This window comes from Lutra lutra, chromosome 3 (assembly GCF_902655055.1).
Source record: "Lutra lutra chromosome 3, mLutLut1.2, whole genome shotgun sequence".
Classification (NCBI taxonomy): Eukaryota; Metazoa; Chordata; class Mammalia; order Carnivora; family Mustelidae; genus Lutra; species Lutra lutra.
The window spans coordinates 59564915-59582046 of NC_062280.1; the positions used below are offsets into that span (position 1 = coordinate 59564915).

At 36.4% G+C, this 17132-nt stretch overlaps 1 protein-coding gene across 8 annotated transcripts in view; it reads left to right on the forward strand.

Annotated features, from left to right (window-relative positions):
- Positions 1-17132, forward strand: part of SLC4A10 (solute carrier family 4 member 10) — a 297324-nt gene that overhangs the window by 208457 nt on the left and 71735 nt on the right. For all 8 annotated transcript variants that reach the window (XM_047722426.1, XM_047722427.1, XM_047722424.1 and 5 more), the window contains 4 exons: positions 5483-5583; positions 8626-8800; positions 9408-9541; positions 9937-10182. In XM_047722426.1, the coding sequence (XP_047578382.1) occupies positions 5483-5583; positions 8626-8800; positions 9408-9541; positions 9937-10182 (656 nt within the window). The remainder of the gene's footprint in view (positions 1-5482; positions 5584-8625; positions 8801-9407; positions 9542-9936; positions 10183-17132) is intronic.

Below are 17132 nucleotides of genomic sequence, written 5' to 3' on the forward strand. Positions count from 1 at the left end.
GATAAGCATGAGGTGATTAAAATAATAGCTTTTAAAAAAGTAAAAAAAATGATAAAGTTCTTTTTGATAGGTATGTATTGTTTACCTAATTTATGTCAAGATTTATTTAATTTTTCCTTGCATTAAATTGAAACATTTACAAGTTCCAGGTGGGCCAATGGTTTTAAAAATAAAATAATGAAAATATTAAAAAAAGAAAATTCAAAGGCATGACTTAATCATATTATATAGAAAATTCCCCATTACCACTGATCATATTTATGATCAGGAAAAAATTTTTAATTATAATTCTTATGTATTACCTTTGTGTGGACATATGGTATAAAAATTACAAAAAATTTGCCTATAAAAACCCAGTGTGCTGTTCACTCATGATATAATCTGGAAAGGTAAAAATAAAAACTGTTGCTATTATTTGGGTCATTTTTTAATTGCAGGCTTGACTTTGTTGAGATTGGTGGCCAAATGTTTGTTAAGCCCACTCATATTGCCACCTCTGTTCTTACTGAATATGTCTCCTGAAACCCTCCCAGTTGTCATCTACTCAACCTTGTCTTGTGCCCTTGTCCCTGTGGAGTACAACCTGTCAGACTCTACTGCTCTAGTTGCCTCAGAAGTTTTCCTGGTTAGCCAGGTGGGCAAATGAACAAGTGTACCACTCATCCATGAGTGTTTAAAAAGGTCAGTTCAGTCTCACTATCAATTTAAGAAATATATACTGAGGTCTTATTCTGAAGTCATTTCATAATTATTAAAGATTATTTGGTTTCCTTTTCTCAATTATGACAGTTTTCTAATTCTATACCTACAGCCACATAATTTCCGTTGATCTCAAACTACTAAAAAAAGTTGCTTAAAGAGTAACTTCTAGGTTACAGATTGACTTATTTTTGTACTTGTAAACATCTTTACACTTAGAATATTAGAAAAGGCAATATAATGCTTCCTGAAGTAAAAAGAAAGAAACTCTTCAATTGATGTTATTTGGAAATATTCTGTGAAAATATTAATACATTGACAGTGAGACTTTAAAAGTCACTTGTTAACACCATTTAGTTTTTTAAACAATAAACTGAAGTCAAGCATTTTTTAAAACATCTTGCCTTTGAGGAATGATGTTTTTGAAGCAACTTGAGGTCTGGGAACTCTCTATTTTTAAAATTATTTTTATGAGACTCTTTAAAATCAGGATTAATTATTGGATTCTGAGTATTAAGAGGCAGTAGTACATTGAATTAGGTAGTATAACATTGAATTAGGAATCAAGGTATTTGGGTTCTGCTATGCTTCTTTACAATAGTATTTCTTAAATGTGTGTTGTAATTGAATAACAAATCCTATGAAATATGTTTTCTTTCATTAAATGAATCAGGATAAATTAAAAGATATTAAGCACTCTGACTTCATATTCATTCAAATACTATTCTCCCCCATGGGATAATTTTTATGGTTTTTATGTTCTTTTGAAATGTGTAAATCACAGATTTTTTTTTTTTTTCTTTTGGAGAGAAAGCACAAACATGTCAGTGGGGATGGGGGCAGAGGGAGAGGAAGATACGGGGCTTGATCTCACAACCCTGAGATTGTGACGTGAGCCAAAATCAAGAGTCAGAAGCTTAACCGAATGAGCGACCTGGGCACCCCATAAATCACAGATCTGTAAACACTTTTTCTTTTCAGTTAAGAGAAGACTAACTAGTTACCCTAAAGGATAACCTTGAAAATATTTGTTAGAACATCATGTCGGGCATTATAATCACTCCCTTGCGTATACCCTAAACTCCTTTGCTTTTCTCTCATGCCATTTACTTGCTTGTTGAAACCACAACCTTGTGTGAATCCAACTCTTTAATCTGTACCTGCACTGATACAGCTGAGCATAGCTAAAGGAAATCATAACTACACTGACTGATCTCATTAATTCATGACCACCTACCTCAAGTGGACCTTAATGTTGCAAGTTCATCATACTATACTCCCTAGGCCAATAATTCTCCCTAGATGACTATTTCAGACCCATTTTCTGTCCTCAAGTCTTCAGCACATCCTTCCTGAGCCTCACTTTCAGATTTGACTTGCTTCCCACTTCCCTGAGAAATTTGAAATGATCAGAGAACCTCCCTAGACTCTCATTACCATGCCTATCTGCCTACTGGCATCTGCGCCCACGTACTCTGCCTTCCCATATATTACTACCTATGAATTATCCGAAGTTAGAATTCTACCTTTGCACTAGATCCCATCTCTTCAAACCTATTCAAAGACATTACACCATCAATTCTCCTCTTTCTTTCCTCTATCAATTCTTTTGTTCTGTATTATGTCATTTTAATAGCATGCAATCTAATTAATTTGCAATTCTTAAAAAAAAAAAGAATTCTCAATACTGCCACTGTCAGCTACTCATCCATTTTTTTTCCCCCAATGCAACCAAATGGCACAGAAGGTCTCTGTACTACCTGCTCCAGTTCATCTCCTCCAAGTCTCTCTTAAACTTTCTCCAATAAGGCTTTTGTCCCCATCACTTCACTAAAATTACTTACATGAAGGTCACCGAAGATCTCCACAATGTTCAATCCCATAGTCAACTCTCAGTCTGGATTTTATTTAGCCTGTCAGTGAATGACATTTGACTCCCCTTTCCCTGATATATGCTCTTCGCTTAGCTTCCAAAACACCACATTCTTGATTTTCCCCCTAGCTCACTGGTTACTCCCATCTCAGTCTCCTATACTGGTTTCTTCTTTCTTCTTTGATTTCTTAATTTTGAAATGATGTAGGCTCACTCTGTAGTCATCTTCTCTTTTCTACCTACACACATTCTTGTGATAATATCATCCAATCTTCCTGCTTTAAATCCTCTTCCAAATTAAATGTTTACTTTGAACTTGAGAGTTATTTATCCAAATGCCTGTCCCATATCTTCACTTTGGTGTCTTATAGATATCTAAAATTTGACAAGTCCAAAGTTTGAACTGAATTGTACATTGTCTCATTTATGCTCCTGTATGCATCTTTGCATTTATGTTAGAAAAGGCAATATGATGCTTCCCGAAGTGTACAAGAAACTGATCTTTTTGCAAAGTCTGTTCCATCTACACCTTCCTATATTGATAGGTCCTAATTCCAATCTTACTGTTGATCAAGCCCAAATCACTAATTTTTAGTTTATTCTTAGATTTCCATCCTGCCAGGAAATACTCTTGGTTTTGCCTTTAATATTTATCCAGAATTACACCATTCCTCATTGATGCCACTGCTACCATCCTAGTTCAAGCTTCCATAATTTTCCTCCTGGATTATTGAAATAGTTTTTAACTGGTCTCCTTGTTTCTGTCCTTAGCCCGTGTGTTCTCAACACAGCAGCCAGAGTAACTCCAAGTGAGATCATGCTTCTTCTTTCCTCAAAACCCTACAATACTTCCTCATTTCACTGAGAATAAAAGCCAAATATTTACAACGGTTTACTAAACCTACCCTGGCATCCCTTTACCTTTTCAAAGTAAACTCCTACCAATTTCTGCCTTGCTTACTCCTCCCCAGCCATTTGGCTTCTTTGCTTCTTGTTCTTCAGACCCTACAGCCATATTCCTGCCGTGACACTGTCCCATTGGCTATTCTTTTTGTCTAGATATCCCTCACTTATTCTCATGGTTTATTCCCTCGACTTTCTCAGGTTTTTCTCAAATGACATTTTCTCACTGATCTTATGATGGTTCTAATCGCCACTCCTTCCTCCCTACCTACCCAACCCACACCTCAGACCACCTCTTACTCTATTCTAAATTTTTATTTTTACATAGTTTTAATCTTTCTAACACATAGAACTAATTTATTTATGGGTTTATTTGTTTATTGTTGGCATTTCCCATTAGAATGTGAGCTCCACAGACCTGATTTGTCCACTGTTGTATTAGTGGTGGGGCCAAGAACCTGACACAAATTGGTTCTCAATAAGTGTTTGTTGATTGACTAAATAAATTGTATAATTTGAGTAGTCAAATATATACTCACTCATTGATTTGTTTTAAAATACGAAAATACTTGTGTTTCTGAACAAAAAATATTACCTGTATTTTTGTCGGAATATTTATCAATACTGTTCATACATCTCTTTTCACATACCTTTTCCTCTTACTATAAGCTGAACACTCCTTGATGAAACAGGTGCTTTAGAATGGCAAATATCTTTCATGGTTTATCATTTGCCTTATCTAAGGATAGCTTTTCCCATTGTAAGACAGTGAGTTAACATAGCCAATAAGGGATAATTATCCAGAAGACCAAATAATATCACTTACTTTCTGAGATTTGTGGAAGCTAAGCAGTGTTTCCTGGGTGACTGTTGGGTATTGAAGGTACTGAGGCCACTCTTAAAGCCCTTTACGATGGATGATAATTATTTATATGTAAAGGCAGTTCCTTCATCAATTGACACACATCCTCTCTTATTGAACTTTAATTCATTGTACCTGGAAAATTATAAAAATATTAAACAATGACCTTTTCTATATTTTGTGCATTTCAAAGCCTATTTTTTTCATGTTTTAAACCTGTGCCATTTTACCTAAATGTCCCATTGTACCCAAGAACATTTGATAGTGGTTACACTATTTTGGAATGGCAGTTAAGTAAAAATTTTAATTACACCACTTAAAACATTTTTATGATCCTTTTAAGTCCTTTTGAACACATTGGCATGCTCTAAGATAGCTGATAGGTAGGATTTTCTGATTTTTTAAAAATCTCTGTCACTGACAAAGTGGGTGGAAGACATTTGTGAATAAGAGAGCACTTTTACATAAGCCTCAGCTAATTTTTCAATGGCTCAACTAGAAGTCTCCTTTTGTAATAATCTTTTAAATCTCTGTGAGTCAGAAAAAAAAAAAACCATATTGTAAAGCATTCCATGGGTAGGAAGATATCAGCCAGAATAAAAGAGGGAACTACCCTCAAAAATAGCTAACGGTAGCAGTTTAAATTTATTGAAGGGTTGAGCTATGCCAGGCATATAACACCGCCATACCTAGTGCCCCCTCACTCCAATCTACCCAGCCCTTGTCTCTCTGCCCCCTTCCTTTTCTTCATTTGTCTTCATAGCTCTATCTCTACTTGACATTAGAGATTTGTTGTTTGTCTCCAGTAAGAATGCTTTTTCTGGCTCGTCTTTGCCTCTCTAGCATCCCTAACAATGCATGGCCCACGAGGCACCCAACAAAGATTAGTTGAAAGAATGAACAAATGTCCATCACTTCATTTAATTTTCTCAATCACACTGATAGATGTTATTACTACTAGTAAGCTGAGGAAGGAACTGAAGCTTTAGGAAGCCTAGATAACTTGCTAGAGGTCATGCAGCAAATAAGTAACAGAGCCTGGGTTCTTAGCCACTCTGCATATTGCCTCAAGGGAAAAAAATTTGTTTTTGTTATTTACAACTAGCACCTGAAATTAAAACACAAAAACAAAAAACTTCCTGCAGGAGAAGAGGAAGATTCCTGCTGTACCGAATGGAACAGCAGCTCATGGGGAAGCAGAGCCCCACGGAGGACATAGTGGACCCGAACTCCAGCGAACTGGAAGGTTAGTGAAAAGCATCTGTATGGTACTTCACAGACCAAATGGGATACTGTTCTTTGTGTCAGGAATTGCCGTTTTGAGATGTAATTTTTTTTAGACTTTGAGTACTTAAAGAATACCTATTTATTTGAATACCTATTTATTTATTTGAATATCTAGAACTTGAATACATGTTTAATGCCAATTAGTTTGAATTCCCAGTATTTGCTAATGATTTTTGTTACTATTAAACCAGAACAGTGGATACCTCATTCCATGTTATCTTACCCAGTCTTTCGTTTTGCTGTGCATAAAATGCATCCACAGATTCTTAGAATGAATAAGAAAACTGTCAGTTGTCCCTTCTAAAAGAGCCTGTTGAAAGCTTCAAGTCCAAGATGGAAATAAAAATAAATACCAAGAACTTAGTCTTGTAGACCCTATCTCATTACATGCAAGTAGGATGTATATAATAGTATTTTTTATTTTTGTGGTTGTAATTTGAAAGAGCTATATGATTTATTTTTCTAATCACACATCTTTGAAGAGATGAAAGCTTCAATTTATTTCTTAAAATGGTTCTTTATCGTTTTTTGACAGCTTGTCTCTCTTCAAGCAATGTGTGAGCAGAAAATCAGAAAACCTTGGGAGGGTCTGTCTTCAGGGAATATGTGCACACAGCCTCCATTACAATTGAAAGCAATGGCAAAGGCTTTGCAGGATTGGTACTCCCAGTCTCTCAAGGCCATTTCCGGGACTGCTTTCACTGTGTCCTCTAAGCCGACTTTCCGGTTTCTGACAACTCTGTGCATTTTAATTCTCCTCTGTTCTTTCCCTTTATCTACGTTTTGTCTCTGAGGAAATGTCTTTGAACGTCTTCCTCGGGCTCCGTATAATTTGAGATGATTCAAGCAATTTTTTCCTTTTCCCTTTACTGGAAGCGTGGTTACTTCTTCTGTTTGCTTTCATATTTTCAAATGCTGTCTTTTTATTTTGGGTGGTTCTTTTTTTCTCTCTTTCTCTCTCTCTCTCAGGTGTAACATGCCACATAGCTTAGATTTTTTTCGAAGTTCACTTTTCCTTACTGCTTCCTAAATCCTCCCAGGTCACCAATATCCGGTATCTTCGCTTCTCCAGAGTTCTTCCACAGATTCTGTTGCTGACATGACTTGAAGTATCCATTACTCATCTGCTCTCCTGGAGTTGCTGGTGTACATCTGGGCTGCTCTTGCACTGTTCTCTGCAATGACCTCTCACTTCCGGATTTAGATTTTTGCTGCTAACAGCACGTTTATTACACAGTAATATAATAGCTATTTAGACTAATGTATGCCCTAATAAGTAATTAATTAGAAAACAATGGTCTAATAGGAAGTACTATCAAACCTATAAATGTTAACCACTAAGTAATAGTTCATAACCACCTCAAAATATTTTGGGGATTAGGTGGGATATAAATTATAAATGAATGAATAAATAGTAGATTAAATCTATTGTGACTTTGATAAGTTAACACACCATTCAGAAATGATCCTCCCCAAATAAAAACTATGCATATGTTTAACAAACACAACTAGGGGAAACTAAGGTGATCTTTGTGTGTGTGAGTGTCACAAGTTCACTGTAAGCTTCTTTGAGTTTAAATGTCCTCTTTTCAATTAGAATTTCATCCTACTCAGTTTCTCCTACTCCCTGTCTTGCTGATGGAAGCAATCACTAGGTAATAATAGTGATTCTATCGCTTATGTAATAGTAAGATAGTTACTAACATGGTACTATTGTGTCTATGTCAGTCAGATCAGGGCACTTAAAAATAATAGTCATAATTTTCTGTTATCCTGAAGATACACATATTTCAACCCAAACCAGAATTTGTTTCTCAAGAGAACAATAATTTTTGAGGTGATTCTAAGATTGCCAGTGAATATTTCTGTAGAAAATAAATAACAAAACTTAATATTTTTGCATAATCCAAATATATTCAGCTTACTGGCACTGTACTGGAACATAGTAGGTTTTTTTTAACCTCCCTGTAGCAACTTAATCATAGTCTTATTCATTTTAATACGACATCTTTATTCCATGGAGCACAAAGAGCTCTTAGTAGCCAAGTGTTAAATCCACATATTTTTACCAAATGTTCCAAGAATTAGAATACCTGTTCATTAATACTCTTGTTCCTAGTAGATTGAAAACGTTTTAGTCCTCAAATTTTAAGGAGCATTTTATAACTTAATGCTATTCGCCCCTGGGCCCCTGCCCGCTAATCCTCTTTCAAGTGTTTCAGTGTGGGTTTTGGGTACATTTAGAATAAGTGAGTTTATACCAAGGAAGGCCATTATTGTCTTGTGAATGATAGATGTTGGGATATGTTTAGACAAAAGTGGATCAAAATTACATTTTTCTAGATTGGTTATTTTAAGGTCCCCTTCCTAATTTCCTAAAAATGAAAACAATAATGGAAGCAATCTGTCTTTACCAGATATTACTGTCATCCATAAGGCCATTTAGATGCCTGTTGGAAATGATACCTGGTGAGAAATATTTTGGCAGAGAAAGCAGGTAACTGGAGCCATGGTTAAACACTCCATCTTCTCTCCAGGGTAATGCCCACTATTGGAGAATATGAAGGCCAGTTTGCTCTCCCAACCTTCACTTTCTGCTATGCTAAATGAAATGTAAATAATTAGAAAATACTGCCAGTGATCGAGAGTAGTAGGCCTGAGTGTAGGAGGAGTTGATGAATATAGAAATGGCACAGAGGTTAGAGAAATCCTTAAATTTCATTATTTGAGTTTTGATGGAGGAACCGCTCTGAACCTTGTCTGAGAGAACCTGGGGTTTTGGGGTTGCTGGCACAATATTTGGTTAGGACTGGAAGTAACAAAGTGGTACAAGCCATCTCTGTAGATCACAAGAGTACAATGCAGCAGGTTAAGATGGGTCTCATCTCTGCTGATGGAAAACGTATACTGTGACCTGGCAACAAAGTAAATGAGGGTTTTGATTTGTGTGGGGTTTTTTTATATTTGGATTTCACTCTTGTGTTTCTCCCCCCTGTCTTAGGATTTTTGGGGGACTTGTTTTAGATATCAAAAGAAAAGCTCCATACTTCTGGAGTGACTTCAGAGACGCATTCAGCCTGCAGTGTTTAGCATCTTTTCTGTTCCTCTACTGCGCCTGCATGTCTCCTGTCATCACGTTTGGAGGACTGCTGGGAGAAGCAACTGAAGGTCGTATAGTATGTATTATGCTCTCCTTGGATTTTTAAAGCTCAATCAGTGCTTAAGATTCATAGTTAGATAAGTGTCCATTTGCTTTTGGATTCTGTCATGAGGAGAGATTTGATGTGTGGTCGTACCTGTACACTTCGTACGAGTTTCCTGGATGGCTAGTAGAACTGGTAATCCGGGAGTGGAATACCTCAGGACAAGTTCTCAGTCCCACACAAGGTTCTGGTCCCATCCCTGACCCTGATCCTTAGCTAGCTTTCTAAGTTTTCAGCTCACAGGGAGTCCTTTTCCTACTTATACCTTTTCCTGTTTATACAGGCCATGCTTCTGTCCTGAGACTTACTATGAACACATGTAAACTGTTAGAAGGCAACCCCCCCCAAAAAAAAAGCAAGATAAGGAATGTGGTGAGGACATTTCCCAACTGAGTACCACTCATATTCTGCTGACCGTTTGTCCCTTTTCTTATCCTCCTACCCCACATCCTGCCCAGGGTCGCTAGACTATTCATAGCAAAGGAGAAAGGATATACTCATGTATTTTAAACATTTTCTCACTAGTTATAATGGTTGCCTGTACAGCTTAGGTAATGGACTTTTTTATATCTCTACACAGAGTGCAATCGAATCTCTCTTTGGAGCATCGATGACTGGAATAGCCTATTCTCTCTTTGGTGGACAGCCTCTTACCATATTAGGCAGTACAGGACCAGTTTTGGTGTTTGAAAAGATTTTGTTTAAATTTTGCAAGTAAGTGTCAAATACTTTTGGCCCTATACCCCCTCTCTATTTCTCCACTGTATTTATACTTCTCCCAACATCATATTTGGGGTCTGCTGGGAGAGGCAGAAGTGGTTGATTCGATTCAGTTTGCCATTTTGTCTCTCCATGGAAAGAAAGGAAAAATAAAAGATTTGTGTAATATGTTAAGTAAAATTCCTAAAAGATGATACTCTTTAAACACTGAGAAACCCCTTTTATTTTTGTCCCTTTAGATGTTCCCTTTAGACAGTCTTGAATTTAGATACTCATGGGATGTGAAACTTATTTCCATTCACTTCCTGAATTAGACTTATTTCCATCTATTTAAAATGGTGGCAAGCTGTTAAATGACCTTATTCCCACTGTTCTCTTCCTCCTTCTAGAGAATACGGGCTGTCATACCTATCTCTGAGAGCTAGTATTGGCCTTTGGACAGCAACTCTGTGTATCATACTTGTGGCCACTGATGCAAGTTCCCTCGTCTGCTATATCACCCGGTTTACTGAAGAAGCTTTTGCTTCTCTTATTTGCATCATTTTCATTTATGAGGCCCTGGAGAAGTTGTTTGAACTCAGTGAAGCATATCCAATCAACATGCATAATGATTTGGAACTGCTGACACAATACTCGTAAGTAACATTTCCCCTGTTGGCTGTGGGCTTTCCTCTTTACAAAAATTGCTATTGTTTTAAGAAATATGAGAAAATTTGCCCTGCAGATAAAGTGACTTAAATTGATTCATGATCTAAATCCCGACCAGACTCTCAGAGTTGAACAAGATTTTGAAAGTCCTCTCTTCAGCTACCCATTTGATACTTGAGTTCTCACTATACAAACACAAACAAAACTCACTGAATTTAAATGTGATTTTTGCTTTCAGAACTTATAGCATTTATGATGGAGGTACTCAGGCTTTGCCTGTTAAAGGTAATACTACCGTTTAGATTTCAAGATGGGACTATACCTACTGCACTTTCTAGTTTTAGTACGCCAGCAGTTTGGAATTTCTCTAAGCCTGTTTTTGCAGAGTGTATGTGGACATTACGTTGCTCCTTTCTTTGATTTAATTTTAGGATTTTTTGGTTGCATTTATATAGATACATTTTTGTATAGCAAATATTTGAAGCAATATGTCCGTTGTAAGTCAGTTAACCACCAACATTTTCCCTATAAACTTCTTAGACATGGCATCAAATCCTTTGAAGGTTTATTACCTTCATGAAAGACATTGGAATTGTTGAAATTAGGCCAAAATAGTGTAATGTTAGAATTTTGTTGAGAATGATGTAATGATAGTTTGAAAATAGTATGATTTTTTAGCATTTTAAATTTTTCTTGGTCATCATAAGTATCTTTAACAGTATATGTCTCTTTCTTAAATAACTTCCCCCAAAAGCAAATAGTGTGGGTGTTATGAACAGGACTCAGAAGTGGATGAAGGAGGTGCCAAGGACACTCAGGAAGCAGGCAAATCAGGACAGTTTGATCAGAATGAGGGATAACCCTTTCATTTCTCTTTAGAGAGCAGTGTCACCTAATTTGTATCTCCTTGCTGGACTATATATTTATCTGCTTGGATTTTTCAGTTATTACATGCCAGGCACTACACTAGAGATGTAATATTCTGTCCCCAGTGAGTTTCCAGTTTAGTAGGGTATGTAGACAAACAGAAAACACAATGAAATAAAGTGCTGTGTTAAGAGATTGATACAGAATGCAATGGTACCACACAGAACATCCTACCCAGATTTGGGGTTCATAAAGGACTTCCTGGATTCCTTCAGGAAGGAGGGCATAGAAGACCAAAATATTGGTAGGAATTACGAAAATGCTGAGGAATAGTGTAGGAGAGAGGTCCAGATGGAAGGAATGGCACAGGTCTTGATGTAAGAAAGATATTAATCCTTTGAAATATATATATATATATATATATTTTTTTTTAAATTTCTTTTCAACTTAACAGTATTCATTGTTTTTGCACCACACCCAGTGCTCCATGCAATCTGTGCCCTCTGTAATACCCACCACCTGGTTCCCCCAACCTCCCACCCCCCGCCCCTTCAAAACCCTCAGATTGTTTTTCAGAGTCCATAGTCTCTCATGGTTCACCTCCCCTTCCAATTTCCCTCAACTCCCTTCTCCTCTCCATCTGGCAAAAGTCATAGAGATAGTGGTAAAACAAGAAATTAGATTCCAAATAAGCTCGCCAAAAGAAGCAACATAGAACAAGTAAATCAGGTAAAAGGAGGACTTTCCCATTTGAAGTGGTGGGAGGCACCACCTGTCCACCCTTCTAGTTGTTCCTGAACCTTCAGTGGCCACTTCTAAGGTACTTCAGACCAAAGAATACCACTTAATATCTCTCTGGATTTAAAAAGGAAAAAGATCAGAGAAGCAAAGACTGGATAATGGTCATAGCTTGAAGGTAGAAGAAAAAATAAGAGAGAAGGATCAGAAAAAGAAAAAAAAAATACATAATGTCAGGTTGTCAAAGGCAAGGGACGAGGCTGTGCCAAGAGACCATTAGAAGACAGTGGTAGGGAGAGAGATCATCATTAACTTAAGAAACAGTATTGGGTGGGGAGGGGAGGCAGAACTACAAGCTAGTTTGCAAAAGATGAAGAAGGGAGTAGGCAGTAACAACATGGAGAAAGTATGCACAGGCCATTTTGGTATCAAAGAAACAGAAAAACAGTGCCCATTGGACAGGCCAGTGAATTCCTGCAAATGGTAATTTGTGACAGAAAAGAGCTATGTGTGTTTGGAAATGAGGACATAGAGGCAGAGGAAAGAGAGAGATTAGAGATGATGGTGAGAGAGTAGATAAATGTGGGATTGCAACCTCCCTAAAAATGATGAGATCAAGACAGATTGTGGGGTTCAGTAAAACAAATGCTCAGAGGATAATTGGGGGACAAAAATAGCTTTGTTTGTCCATGATTCCTGCTTTTCAGGGCAATCAGGAGGAGAGTTGCATGGGTCCTGACTCTTAATGTTTTCCATCTCTGCTTTTCTAAAAACAGATCCCCACAAGTTTAAGTTCAAGTTATGCTTTATCACAGGGTATGCATCCAAAACCTAATCTTTTGAAGACTGATCAGGAATGTGTACTAATCACTGTGTCCCATTGTCCAAGTTCTCTTCTCAACCACAGTTAGGGAAGACTGGCTCATCCTGCTGGGTGCTGAGGTTTTAGTACAATTTGGTGCTGAAATGGGTATAAGAGAAGCAGGGAGGTTGACGATTTCTCTGGGAAATGTGCTGATCAGATATCTGTACAGTACCATCCTCACTTAGATTTTCACATTGTGATTCCCAGGCTCCCAATACCACCCACATTACACTCATGAATCTGATCAGTATTGCCATTACCTGGTCTTTGGAGAAGCAAAGCCAATATTTTGCTATGCATATAACATATATTTATCAATGTACTTTTAGTCACGTGTGTTTAAAAAAGTAAGTAAAAGTATTGCTAACAATAATGGCTAATGCATTGTGTAGTCTCATATGTGTGCTTGAAAGAACTTTCTGTTTCATGGATTCCATATGACTTCTGGTGGTTTTCTTGTTTTTGCCACTGTGACCTTTTCACACTAATCAGTTTATAAGTGCCATTATACTCATGCTCACCTAAAATTTTCTTGATGTTGCTGGCCTCATGCTTTCACAGTTTTTATGAGAAAAAATCATAGAAAATGTCATAGCTAGGATGCAGTATATCTGAGATTGCAATCTTTGCAAAATTAATATGCCTATGCTTTCACATATTTTGTTTAGGTATAAAATATTGAAAAAGGCATCATATTTAGGACCTGTGTTTCAGATATTCTTTATACTTGGGCCACCTATATTCAGATTTTCTTAAATTCATAGTTTTACCAACCAAATAACAAAATGCCTTTGATTTTTTTAAAAAAGGCTTTCCTAGTTTCTCTGGCATCTTAACCTTATAATGTGGTAATATGTAGACCTTATATTTGAAGCTATAAGCTTTCTTTTCATTTTGCCAAGAGCAAGTGTCAAGATAATCAATTTAGTTTCAAGAATATATACATTACACCAGATGATCAAGCTGAATATGTCAAGTTAGCAATAAGTAATGAGTTCGTGGAAATAACTTTTTCTAGGTTGCTTTGATTTTAAGAAATGGCAAAAATAGAATAAAACATTCTGCTTATGTAAGATGGAATGTTCCTTCAATATATAGTAATAATCTAAAGCTCTCAAAGATGGCTAGCTAAAGAAAGATTGGGGTGGTATTAATTCTTTGCAGTTGGTTGGGTCAAAGCAAAGAGCAGGGTCCAATATAGCAGCAGACTAGAGTTAAGTAATATTCAACAATTACCAAACCATTAGGAGGGGTGATTTTACTGCTAGGTTATGGAAAGATTTTGTTTGTTTGTTTGTTTAGTTTTGGTATCCCCCCATCTGTTTTTTGTTTTTTTCCAACTCCAGCCCTCTACATAAACCAGGACTATTCTGGATAAATGTTATTTATTGAGTGACATTATACTCATAGAAGAATGCTGTTTTTCTTATCTCCTCAACTAGATTTGAGCCTCCTTTAAAGTAGAAAACATACAATAATTTCATCCTTCCAATCCCAACATAATACTGTAACTATAAACTATAGGAAGTGATATATACTGAATAACTGAACATGTTGTAAAATAATTGACATCACCTGGCCAATCTTGTTTGGCAATGTGCTCTTGGACAGTAACTTTAACATGACTCTCAAAGACTTCAGCCAGAAGTTTTGAGTAAACTTGAGATGCTATGAATATCTTAATGTGGGATAAAGATGTACAAATCTGGATCTGTAAAATTAGCTCTGACTGAAGATTTACTCTTGGTGCCAATATGGTGGATAAATCATCTGGAAAAACGAGAGGTAGGATTGCAATATTTAGCAGAGACTGAAAATTTCTCAGCGATGTAGGGAGAAAGAAGATGAAAGGGAAGTTCTCATAACTCATTGACTTTATAGTGTTCACTAGTCAAAGAATAAAGAATAAAACTCGGCCTTAGAGAAACCCCAGTGTTTCAACTTTCTAAAATCAGATTTTTACTTCATATACAAACTTATCCAGATTTCTTGCAATATTAGTTTATAATTATACTTTTATGTATTTATTTCTGTAATGTATGTATAACTCCACCAGGTTAATCTCTGTAATGCCAGGTCCATGACTAATAGGCACTCTTCTGAACCTACTGTCTTTATGAAGTGCTTTGCATGTGTCCTAAAATGAGCATGTTCATATTTTTACATTTTTGGGAAGGCCCCTTACAACTGATAGACACATTTAACATAGATTTTTTTCTCTTTTAAAAAGCTGATAGATGGGGCACCTGGGTGGCTCAGTGGGTTAAACCTCTGCCTTCAGCTCAGGTCATGATCTCAGGGTCCTGGGATCAAGCCCCACATCGGGCTCTCTGCTCAGCAGGGAGCCTGCTTCCCCCTCTCTCTCTGCCTGCCTCTCTGCTACTTGTGATCTCTGTCAAATAAATAAAATCTTTAAAAAAAAAAAAGCTGATAGATTATCGACATCTTAGAATCAAATATAATTATAGGCACTCAATAAATGACTATTCAGTAAAGAAACTTCTGGCAACCCATCCCATTCTTTTTTTCTTTTTTTAAAGATTTTATTTATTTATTTGACAGAGAGAGATCACAAGTAGACAGAGAGGCAGGCAGAGAGAGAGAAAGAGGGAAGCAGGCTCCCTGCTGAGCAGAGAGCCCGATGCGGGACTCGATCCCAGGACCCTGAGATCATGACCTGAGTCAAAGGCAGCGGCTTAACCCACTGAGCCACCCAGGCGCCCAACCCATCCCATTCTTGATTTTTAATCCAAACACTTGCTATCTTTGTTTTTCCTTCTTGCTTTGAACTAAATTCTTATTTTAATGATAAAGTCTTAACTTCACTAGCAGTAGCATCCAATGTAAGTTTATCATTTGCCTATTTTATCTTCATTGTTTCTAATGGGTTATGAGACTTTTGAGTGCTAGATTAATGTCTCTTCATCTTTCTTCCTCCAGGGGCCAAGAGGGTTGGTAGATAGGAGAAAGCCTTCTTAACTATCTTGCAACTATGTTACTTTTCAAAGTCACCTTTAGTTACTATTTTCCTTTTCTTTAACTGTAGATTTGCAGATATTAAATAAATTATTTTTCATGCTTTCTTGTGGAAGGGCTGTGAAAGGACAGAAATTTACATGAACATCCAACATTAGAGGGAGAGTGACAAGTAAAATTGTTGGTTTCTTCTCTTAAGATACACGGAATGGCCTCCGGTCATGTGACTGTATCAAATACACAGCATTTCACTTAGTTGAGATGTGATGAACATTCTCAGAGAGTTTACAATCTTTAAAGTATTGATCTTATTTCACTTCCTGAATTGACCTAGATTTAAGGATACAATCTGAAATATTTGAAATGGAATATAATGATGTTTCAATCTATGGTAAAATAGTACAGATACTGCAGTAATCTGTTAACCCACAACCATTGGTAGCTGGTATTTTAATCAGGAGTCTAAACTCCAGCAATGTTCAACTAACATTAAAGCAGAGAGCCTAAACTCCAGAAAAGATTACCACAAACCTATCTACTAGTCACATCTCAATCAACACTAAGGCTTTGCTGAATGTCAGAAATGGATTTTCATTGGTGAAAGTACTGGTTTGTTAATCAGTGTAATGAACTGTAGTAATGTAATTAAAGGTAATCATTTTGAACTAAATGAAAATGAAAACGCAGCTTTTAAAAATTTGTGAGATGCAATGAAAGCATTCTTAGATGGAAATTTATAACACTGAATGTGTGGATTAAAAAAGAACTGTCTCAAATCAAAGATCTCAGCTTCAACCTTAGGAAACTAGAAAAAAAAAAAGCAAATTTAATTTTAAAAATTAGCCAAAGGAAAGAAATAATAAAAATCAAAGTAGAAATCAATGAAATTAAAAATGGGAAACCAATAAAGAAAATTAAAGGACCAAAGTCTTGTTCTTTGAAAAGATCAATAAAGTTGGTAAGCCTCTACCTGGGCTAACAAAGAAAAAAAGAGAATGTACACAAATTGCTAATATCAGAATGATATTAGAGAGAGGGGACATCTCTAAATGAGAGATGGGGACATCACTAAAGATTCCATTAGCACTAAAAAGAATATAAAGTGATACTATGAACCCACAAAATTGATAACCTAGATAAAATGGACTAATTCCTTGAATAAGACAGACTGCCAAAACTCATACAAGAAATAGATAATCTGAATAGGCCTATATCTATTAAAGAAATTGAATCAATAATTAATTATCTTCCAAGAAAGAAAACATCAGACCCAGTTGAATTCACTGTTGTATTCTTCCAAACACTTAAGGAAAACATTATATCAATTCTCTACAATCTCTTTCAGAGGATAGAAGCAGAGAGGATACTCCCCAATTCATTTTTATAAGGCTAGCATTAGCCTAATATCAAAACCATAGAAAGATATAAGAAAAGGAAACTACAGACCAATATTTGTCATAACCAAATATGCAAAAATCCTCAGTAAAACAT